At 34.6% G+C, this 10926-nt stretch overlaps 1 protein-coding gene across 1 annotated transcript; it reads right to left on the minus strand.

Moving 5' to 3' along the window:
• Nucleotides 1-859: 859 nt before the first annotated feature.
• Nucleotides 860-9125, minus strand: LOC132109542 (glycerophosphoinositol inositolphosphodiesterase GDPD2-like). The gene is made up of 14 exons (XM_059515705.1): nt 8781-9125; nt 7991-8094; nt 7660-7753; nt 7482-7541; nt 6730-6828; nt 6370-6463; nt 5640-5779; nt 4898-4980; nt 4627-4786; nt 3907-4128; nt 3620-3768; nt 2953-3100; nt 2720-2802; nt 860-2219 (listed from the first exon to the last, which is right to left on the minus strand). Exons 1-14 carry the CDS (start codon nt 8853-8855, stop codon nt 2153-2155), a joined length of 1578 nt encoding a protein of 525 aa, XP_059371688.1. The 5' UTR covers nt 8856-9125; the 3' UTR covers nt 860-2152.
• Nucleotides 9126-10926: the final 1801 nt, after the last annotated feature.

Raw genomic sequence — 10926 nt, forward strand, 5'->3', positions numbered from 1 at the left:
GTGCAGTTCCAGCCACGTTTTCAACGCTCTTTCTGTTCTTAAACGTTACAACTCCGAGTGAACCACTTCAGACGCTCAGCGCGTGCGGCAGCTAGGGAACTGAACGACTCATTCAAACTGATTCATGAACCAATTCACTCGTTTGCCAATTGGTTTGATCAAGCCTTTGAACAGAATTGACTCAAAAGAATGAATCATTCGCGAAAGGGCAATCGCTCATTGCCCAGAGAAAAGTAGACGGCGCGTTTGGAATAAACTGAAGCACCTAACATTTATTGCATTAAGATGAAGTAACGAGAGGAGCGTCGCCCAAAGTAACGAAGTAAAAGTACAGATTTTTCCCCAAAAATTTACTCAAGTAAGAGTATAAAGTACCCATCTTTAAATATACTCCGAAAAGTATTCGTTACCCCAAAAAATTACTCAAGTAAATGTGACGAAGTAAATGTAACTCGTTACTACCCACCTCTGGGCATAATGCAAAGTATTTGTGATCAGTTTATTTGAAACTTTAGCTTTATTACATTTACATCATACAAACATAAAGATTAAGCTTTCACCATTTTTATACAAGTAATTCACATTTTAAAAGTATGAAAGTAGCCCATGGTGCACCAGTTCAGGGTTGACTGGTCAATTTTTATTTTTTTTATTTGATGAAAATCTCACATTCAGTATCACAAAATATTATATATATATATATATATATATATATATATATATATATATATATATATATATATATATATATATATATATATATATATATATATATATATATATATATATATATATATATATATATATATATATATATATATATATATAAGAAGTTATGTTGTGCACTTGTGGCTGAGGTTGTGTGGCTGGTTGGCACAATTTTTAAAGGAAACGGAACAGAATTAAGTGTTTCTTTTAAACCAAACTAACACCACTTAACACAAATTTGCCATATAGTGTTTTTAATGATTAAATAAAAATGTATGCCATATTTTAAAAAAATGGCCATATAGTGTTTTTAATGATGAAAAAAAATGTATGCCATTTAAAAAAAAATTGCCATATAGTGTTTTTAATGATTAAATAAAAATGTACATCATTAATTTTATTTAACTTTTACAATCTTTTAAATTATCAATAGGGAGACTTTAGAAGATGTCTTGCTCCTCAAAATATCTGTTTATACTTGTTGTGCCACCCACGTATTTAGGACTGCAGTATATCAATAAAAATTACTTGTTAATCACTCAGACAAAGTTATCGTTCAATCAGTATGGGGTTTCAGTGACTGATTCTTGAAATATTAGATATTTGGATGGCATAAAAGGTATAAACAGGTACTTTGAGGAGCAAAACACTTTCTAAAGTCTCCCTATTGGTTGTTTAAAATATTGTAAAAGTTGTGAAAATTAATAATATATCATGAACCATTATATTAGCTAGAAATTATGTTACATGGAAAGCTAAATTAATCACAGATATCCAAACTGTACATCAAATTTAAAAGGATTCCCATTACTAATATTTATAAAGTAATTTTTATAGATGTCTTTACACAACCAGTGTGGGTCAAAAGGGCAAACATTCAGTTTTGTGGCAACACCTAAATATTATGACCCCAAAATGAACCCTGTACCAGCCAGATCTTATGTTGAGCCAGACTTAAACCCCCTCTTTTTCATTTGTCTTGAATACCCCCATAAAAAACACTATAAAAATAGCAATTAAAAATATCTATATACAAATTTTGTTCCTTTAAACACTGTGACTACAGTTATTGTGCTCATGTTTTACTGCAAAACACTTTTTCTGTTATTGACACTGAAGACTGTTAAGGTTTGGACAGGTCCAGAATTGTTTACATAAGTAAACAACCCTTGTAAAAACTCAAGTCATTTAAGAAAAGTTGCAGTTCTGCTGACATCTGTCAAGAGGTGGCAGCACTGCATAACATGCTGCCCTAATGAGGAAATAATTATATAAATTCTCAAATCAAACAATGTATTGTATATGCAGTCTACATTATTAGCACAAATATTGTGAATTTACTGCATAGCACATTTAACATGGTGTGGTTTTCTCATAATGCCCACGTGAACTCCTTCAAAAAGTGAACCAGGGAAATGCCCTGTAGTGTCAGGGATGGCATCATTTAGCGAGAAAGCAGGGGGAAACTTCTCTCGCTTGTATTCTGACGAAAAACATGGCTTTTCCTCCTCCTGTTCATTAACAAAGAGAAAAATGTCCATTATAAACTCACTGCTCCATCATCATTTGAGTGACTCTTCAATTAGTGGCACTTCTGACTATGTTAACTAAACTAATTTAGAAGTTTACTTAACCTGCCATTTCTAATATACAATAAATATGTTTATGTACAAATATTTATTATATTGTCCGCATAAGCATGTAAATTTAAATCAGCATTTGAATTTATAATACCCAATAATAACTTATATTTATAAAATAATCAATTGTTTCTGGTATAACCATATTAACACTTTTTATGTGTGTATTATACATGGGAAAGTTAAAAAGAGAAATTCTATTACACACTAGAAACACTAATAAACAATATTAGAAAAGTAATTAAATATACAATTAACAGGTTTACAGCTATTATAATCAACACATTAAAATCTCCAGCAAAAATTCTGTAAAAAAAAAAACAACAACAAAAAACAGCATTATACTATATGTGATGAGTATCATTGCTTACCTTTGCCAGATAAACAGGCCACACATCAACAGTAATGATATCACATCAGCCGAGATCCATATTCCCATGTAGATATTAGGCTTCTTTCATTATTACGTGCAAAGAGAGATACACAAACACAAAGGATTCCAGTTACATATTCAGACAAGCCCATGTGAACAAGAAATGGAAAAAAATCTTCTCTTTTACGGCAGAATACACAGTGATAGGTGACAAGATAGGCTGAGCTTTACCAGATGCCAGTCAGGCTTAGACATGTTTTTGAGGATGTGGCAAGCATTGGTGGTCACTGAACTGGCCCCTGAGCACCACAGTAATGAGAAGAGCCAGGGCTCATTCACAACCCACAGATTCACGGACACATTTTTTTTCCGCAGCTCACTGTACAGTGAAATAAAAAAGAAATGTATGTCAAAATAAAATCTTCCCTCAAATTCACTTGTCTTTGGCTTCATATCAGCGACCTTTAGACAGGTCGCGACAAGCCAGTTTTCTCGTCACAATAGACAGGAGTGGCAAAACCGTTTTAACATGCAGTCTTATTCATCAGTCAAGATTTTCTTGTTTAATTCTATTCTTTCTTCATCTTTACTGTCAGGTAAAATTATAAAATGACAGGTGCACCCAACCAGATACAATAGCGTCTGGAAAAGGTTTCATCAATCATCATGTGTTGTATTTTGGTACCTCTGCATTCCTGCTACTATAATCATTAGGAGATACATTTGTAGGTTTAAGCTACAGATCGGCATTCATTTTTCATTTCATTTCTGTCATCTTTGTAAGAAAATAAAACCCTGTGAGAACGTTCCCTAAGGCTGTGAGATCATACCAACATGGATGACAGCAGCATCATGTCTCTGCATGTCAGATAGGCTGCACCGATCCTCCTACACTTACCTTATTTCGTGAGCATTCAGTGAACTGTATTTCATATTCAGAAAGCTTCCACCATCCGCATTCATGTCTTGTTCATTATTATACACCTGCTTGAACCCTGGTGCAATGTTTCTCACTTCGTGCCTAAATTCTGAAGGAAGCCACCATATCTGAAAGTGATACACAATATTAAAATTACATTCAGTGGTGTAAAAACATTGTAACATTAAACTCAAAACACTAAAACAAAAATCAGAAATGTTGCCTATGTAATAGAAATAAATATTTAATTTCACTGATATTATTACCTTGTCTTGTGAGATGTCTGATTTTTTGATTGTTTCAGTGGTGTAGTAGGAGTCACTGTTTTGGAATCCTGTTGAGTTTTCATCATTTTTTAGGTCAAATATGAGGGAGACATTATGCTTTTTGGCCATGACTAAGACTTCATAAAGAGATGGTACTGTCTGGTAATTAGCCTCCATCTTCTCTTCCTTTGAGAGTGATGCCACTGACTGAAATGGATCTGTCTACATTTGAAAAATCAAAAGATCTCAATTGAAACAAATTTGTCATTTTGACATCACACTGCTGAAGAACTGATACTTTTGCTGAAGAAAAGAACTTTTTGTTCTCTGCTCGATATCTGCTCATACTGATTAAAGCTGCAACTTCAGTGGAGTTCAAGGTTGTTTGCTCTAATCAACAGACATTCCTTTTCATGTTGACTCCGAGATGTTGACTGCTTTATCTAGTTTGCATTCAAATTAAACTGCACATGAGCTGACTTTACAACAGATCTTTCGTCATATAATATGATAAATATAATTGTGTAATAATTTGTTAAAAAAAAGAACATTTCTATTTCCATTATATTATTACATTACAGCAATTACTGTCAAATGTGTTGGACTATATAAAAGCTATATATATTGGAAAACTTAAATAAAATAAGGGTAATTGCAGATAAAGGTAATTGCAAAGTAATTGCAGATAAAATACAAAAAAAAAAAATTCTTTGTCCTCACCCTTACAAACCATTCGCCTGCATTTAAAGTCTGTAACTCCTCCAATGTGAAGTTAGTGTTCACGTCGCCATCTCGACCTAAAAACTTATCCTTCACGTCAGTTGTTCGCAACAAAAAGCTTGAACCATTGTCATGCATAAGAAAAGGCTTCTTGTCCTTACTGAAAAAAAAGAGACGAGGATTAAACACACACATAAAAACACTGTATACACATACATATATAAATATACACACAAAACCAAAGCAAGTGTTTCGTGAAACAATCCGTTACCTGAGTTGCACATCTGTTTCAAATGCCACCACATCACACTCTATACTCTTCCTGAATGACATCATGGTGTTCTCTGGAGCCATCTAAACACATCATTATTTATATTTAAGAGACCATTATTTTACTAAATAAATATGTTCAGGTTTCCATGCCCTGTTTCAACAAAATTCAAAAGCTGTAGCATATGTGTTCTTCACACGCCTCTGTTTCTATTCACAGTTAAGCTCCAGTACCCTGGTGAGTGCAGGGAGACAAACCAACAGAGCTTCAGATGTCAAAACACCTCCTCCACTTTCACCGCCAGAGAAATTTAACAGGTTTTATAGGAATTGAAGATAGTCAGCTATTCAAATGATATTTTTGGATGTGGACTACATGTTCTGTAATGACTGTAAATGTTTTCACTGCGATTATTGTATCTATAAATTGCTAATATTTGAAAAATGTTCCAACAGACTGACATGTTAATGAATTACATTCTCCCAAGTTGATAGCATATAACCTGGGAACGATGCCATAATCATCATAATCCTAAACCGATTCAGAAGCTACAGCAGATGATTCATCGTGTGGCATGTCAAATTTATTCTAACAAAATTATGTGAAAATTCTCATGCAGTTTACCAACAGCATGAATAAACAGCAAAGACAAGATTTTGATGGGCACGCCAGTGTAAACATGTTTTAACAAAAGGAAAGTATGTCTCAAAATGAAAGTTACAACTAAGGCATAACCACTTACCATCGGAGCACCACGGTGTCCAATGAGAGCTGGTTTTGGAGGAAGATTATTGGTAATGCATGGAGAGCAGATAGCAAGAGGACAGAGAAACACAGCAGCAGACACTACCAGGAAGGTCATCATTATTAAAACCTTACAAGCTACAAAGACAACGACACACAGAAAAATATTCAGACACAAAGACTGACATAATTTGGCATTATTAAAGGCGTCACTGGTGCTAAATTTCACATTTACATCAACTGGTAACATATAACATTATGCTGTTAACATTATGCTGGTAACATTATGCTGTTCATAATGTGTATATAATCCTACATTGCTCTGTTCATAATGTACATACTAATCCCTACATTGCATTCCTATTTATATTCTGTATATACTCTACTCAATACTGTATATAGCAGCTCCACTGTACATTCTGTATATCATAGCTTCACTTACTCTGCACTTTTATGTATATAAAACACTATATTCTTGCACTTCTGGTTATATGCTAACTGCATTTCATTAGCTCTGTACTTGTACTCAGCATAATGACAATAAAGTTGAATCTAATCTAATCTAATATCAAAAGGTATAAAGTACACACTAAAATACAGGTAATATACAAATTCTATTTATTTGAATTTAAATAAATTTTTTAATGTCTGTGCATTTATCTGCTTGCTGAATAGCAATCTAACAAGCAATATAATGTGCACTCAGAAGCTGTTTTGGAGACACTGACCAGCTGTTTTTGCTCTATGATAACTCTGGAACACCAGCCAGCTGATCAAGGTCAAAGCCACCACAGCACCCAGCTGCAGGAAAGGAGCAGTGGCCTGCGGGAAACCAAAGAGGGGATTTTAATACACTGTGCAGTACAACAATAGTGGTGTAACTAGAGATATGGACACCTGAGTGACAGTCTTGTGATTAATACAGTACACTATAACATCATGCAGAGGGATATGCATGCTAGTGGAGTAAAATAACACACTGCCATATAGAACAGATAGGGTAACAGGAAATACAATGCGAACCAGCTGCAAAGACATAAAGGACAATGTACCATTACTGAAATGATGAATGGCTGAAGGCTTCTAACCTGAAATGACATATAGACAGTTTTCCACTCTTCTTTCCATTTTATACAAATTCCAGCTGTGCCAAAAGTAACAGTGAGGAGACCTAAAAACAGAAACACCTGAACAGAGAATCATTAATGTACTGGGATCATTCATTAACATCTTGTAAACTTCCTTCATGCACTATGACCAACAATGATATAGATTGTTACCCAACAGTTAAAGATAAATAATATGAGATTGCTTCCTCAAATATGAGCACTGAGGTTCTTTTGAAGCTAATTTTATATTCAGATTTTATGTATAATAATTGATACATTTACCTGAAGTAAATTTTCAAATATATTTATAAGGGGCAAAAATGGTTTGTTTTAAAAAAAATATATAAAAACTGCTTTCGCTCTTTTTACATTATAGTTTAAAAACAATTGTTTATATAATATTTTCATAACTGACTTTAAGATGGCCTGAGTGTTAAGAGGGGTGGTGTTGGCGCAGTGGATAAGACACATGTCTTTGGTGTGAGAGACCCGGGTTCGAACCACTGTGAGACACCAATGTGTCCCTGAGCAAGACACTTAACCCCTAGTTGCTCCAGAGGCGTGCGACCTCTGACATATATAGCAATTGTAAGTTGCTTTGGATAAAAAGCGTCAGCTAAATGAAATGAATAAATGTGTCTGGGACAAGATATATACAGTAATAACGCAGAGAAGGCATTTAAGAGGTAGCAAAAATACCGACAACAAAAAGTTGAAAGGGTAAGGATTACCTTATGCAGACAGTGTAAATTTAAGGGCTCTCTGATTGCTAAATGCAGCAATCCAAATACCTGAAATAATAATAAAAAAAAGAATGTTCTCATTGGTATAGCCATTGTTTATGAATGCTATAAGCTGAGCAATCTGGATCACATTGTCCCCTTCAATGTTTCCATTCTCTCTTCTTACCAGCAGAAGAAGGCAGTATATGGCCAGCACAGCAGAAACAACCATCACTATCATGTACCAGCTCACCCATTTTTTTAAGGTTTTGAAGGCAAGCCTGCAAAGGAAAATGAAACCGCAAAACGACAACCAGGTTTTACATGTAAACTTGGAAATACTTGGAAAAACTTCATTTATTTGATAAAATAATACATTAAGACAGTAATATTGTGAAATAGTATTTTGCCACAGCAGAATTATCTACACAAATTTACTTTAGTGTAAAAGTAATTTATTCTGGTCATGCAATGTGGTCATATAATCAGCAGGTGTGTAATTGTGTTTATGTGCTCACCAGTTTACATCATCATGGTCGTTGAAGGCAATAAAACAAACGTACATCCAACTCAGGGCAAGTATGGACACAAAAGACAGAAAGGAGAACCAGCAGCAAGCCCTCTATATACAAACAAAGCAAAAATTCACACTTCAATCATCTCTTTTCTTTTTCAGAAAGCTCTTCTCTTTGTCCTATTTACTGCACTAAAAAGAAGAATATGTTTATTTAAAACTTTCCCTCAATGCTCCACATGTGTGCGTGACGTGATGATTTAAAGTCATAGGTTAGCCACAAATGAGAGCCTAGGGACATTGGCACTGAGCCATCGTCTTCTCACGTTGAGTTTCGCCTACTGATCCCAATATTCAAAATAGGGGCCAATCTCTAAAGCGAGTGGTTATTATGATAGCTGATTGTTACGAGTCCATCCCACACAGGGTTTTTTCAAATCTCTGAATGCAGTGGTAATTGTTTCTGACACAAATCAAAAGAATCGGGAGCCTTGCTTTTGTATCCAGGCTACTAATTAACATACTTTTCTGCCTGTCATGATCATCAGTCTTCACAGCTTTGTACTCACTTTAAAGGAAAGAGCATTTACATGAGAATCGTTCATTAAGGAGGCATTCAGTGACAACAATTTTCTTTGATTCTATTCTAGATTTATTAGACATGGTAAACTATTCCGCTTCTCTCAACTGATCGTGCCAAGTGAAAACAGTCTGCAAATTCTAAGAGGTAATGGGTGCATCATTGATGTGCAACTTCATTTTGCAATGATGAGAATAAAATAATAATATCTCACATTTTGTGTCCTGTTTTGACTGTTCCATTGACAACTGTAGATTCCTCTGAGGAAGGTTCGGCAGATTGAGAACATTGTTGTTGTTGTTTTCCTCCTCTAATGATTCCAGCTGAATGTATATGGATGAATAGGGGTCTTGTCCAGGATGTAGTGAGGTTAACTCATTTATACTGGTGCAGGTGTTTGATATTGAATGACTCACTGCCTGAAATCGAGTATGAGGGAAGAGAATACAAGATGGTGGTTATGCAAGGAAACCTGTTCTCAAAACTGAACTGAGCTCACAATGCCTGGCTTAGTTAGTTAAAAGCCCTTGAATAAGGGTGAGAGAGAAAAATATAGGTTTCAGTCACATGACACAGCAGGTATGGAAAGGTTAAATTTAATTATGAAGTAGAAGCAGAAAACTATAACACAATCTGTCACTCAACTGCTACAGCTGTGAATGATAAAAAATATCATCTATTTTAACCACACCCTATAATAAAATGTTGCCTGATGTTGGAACACAGTAATCTGAGTGTCCTACTGTAAATTATATGAACAACTGATATGAGATATTAAGGATTATACGGAGCAAGTAAAAATGCCTTGCCCCTTGTTTTGACAGGTTGTGCATAACCTGAAATATAATCTTCAGTGTTATGACGATGTTCTTTCTGTGGAGGCATTTTTTGTTTTCCAGGTTCAGTGGGTGTCAAGACTCACGATCAGATAAACATGTCTTAGCAATAAGTGTTTTAAGTGCTAAAGGCAACTCAGTAAGGAGCTGATTAGCACATCAGGAAGGCAGAATCATATTAGAACCAAAATATGAGTAAAATGCCTGTATGTTCTCATATCTAGCAAGGAAAACAACCTATAATAAGTGCTTAAAAAGTTATCAAGCAGCGCAAATAAAGCCTTTGTTGAACTTGTGTAGTCCCTCCTACTCTGCTAGGTGGAGAGAAATTGAATTGAAAATGACAATGGAAGCTCCAATACAGGCATTTATCGGGGATAACAAACTCAGGCATCAATCGGAAATTACACCCAATCCAAGGATTGACATTTCACTTCAAGTCTGGTTTGAAATTGTTACAACAATGTGACACATTGACACAACAATAGGCTGCTAAGATGGATAGGATATGATACAGAATTTTCCCCTAATAGAAGAGATAATAGATAAAAAAAAACTGGGAACAAGGCCCTCATATGTTTTGGGAACTATTAGAAAATAAGAACTGTAAAAGTTTTGAAGAAATCAAAGAACAATTTGGTCTGGTAAATCAAGATTTTTATAGATTTTTGCAAATGAGGCATTATTTAGAGCATGATATAAAAAAGGAAAATTTTGATGTTGAGGTAAATATTATTAAACTCTTTATTTCCGCATACCAATCTAAACTAAACAAGAAACTAATTTCGAAGATATATTCAGTGATAGAAACTTTAAAAGGAGATGATACACACTACATAAAACAAAAATGGGAAAATGAAGCAAATATAAAATTGATGGATGAAGAATGGGAAGATCTCACTTGGTGGGAAAACTTATCAGACAAAATATCGGGATACAAGCTGTTGGTGGGAATGTGGGGAACAGAATGCACATCATGTTCATATTTTCTGGAGTTGTCCTTCGATGGAGAAATCTTGGATGGAACTCCATTACGGGCTAATCTCCCTTTCAATTTTGAAATTTTTTATTTGGGAAGACTTAATATGCAAGGCAAAAGAAATCTGAATTGTAAAATGTTTAAAATTATGCTACTAGCAGGAAAAAAGGGAATTACTAGGAAGTGGCTAAAGGTGGATGCGCCAAGAAAGGAAAATTGGGTTGATGTGATGCATGTACATTATGGAGAAAGTGACGTACACTGTTAGATTTGGTTTGAGAGGTTGTGGAATGGATTCTTGGAATTTATTTTAATTTAATCTTTTCTTTTGTATTGTGGTTGGAAGGGGGGGGGGGGTTCATTTAGTTCTGGGGGAAAAAAGAGGACGTTGTAGGACAAGATTAAAATATGTATTATATGACCAAATATGTATTTATGTCATGCAACTTCAATTATACAAATACCTGTATGTTCTTGTGTACAAATATTTTCACACTCATAGAAATAAAAATTGCACAGTGTCAGTCGAACCTTTGAATAAATTT

Source organism: Carassius carassius, chromosome 29 (assembly GCF_963082965.1).
Source record: "Carassius carassius chromosome 29, fCarCar2.1, whole genome shotgun sequence".
NCBI classification, from domain to species: Eukaryota; Metazoa; Chordata; class Actinopteri; order Cypriniformes; family Cyprinidae; genus Carassius; species Carassius carassius.

Excerpts from the sequence above, each read along its gene's own strand:
- LOC132109542 (XM_059515705.1), bottom strand. The coding sequence starts at position 8,855 with ATGTTCTCAATCTGCCGAACCTTCCTCAGAGGAATCTACAGTTGTCAA. Across the intron at positions 8,095-8,780 it reads GTCAAAACAGGACACAAAAT|AGGGCTTGCTGCTGGTTCTC; the intron begins GTGAGATATTAT and ends GTTTGTATATAG. Across the intron at positions 3,101-3,619 it reads CTGAATGCTCACGAAATAAG|TGAGCTGCGGAAAAAAAATG; the intron begins GTAAGTGTAGGA and ends TTCACTGTACAG.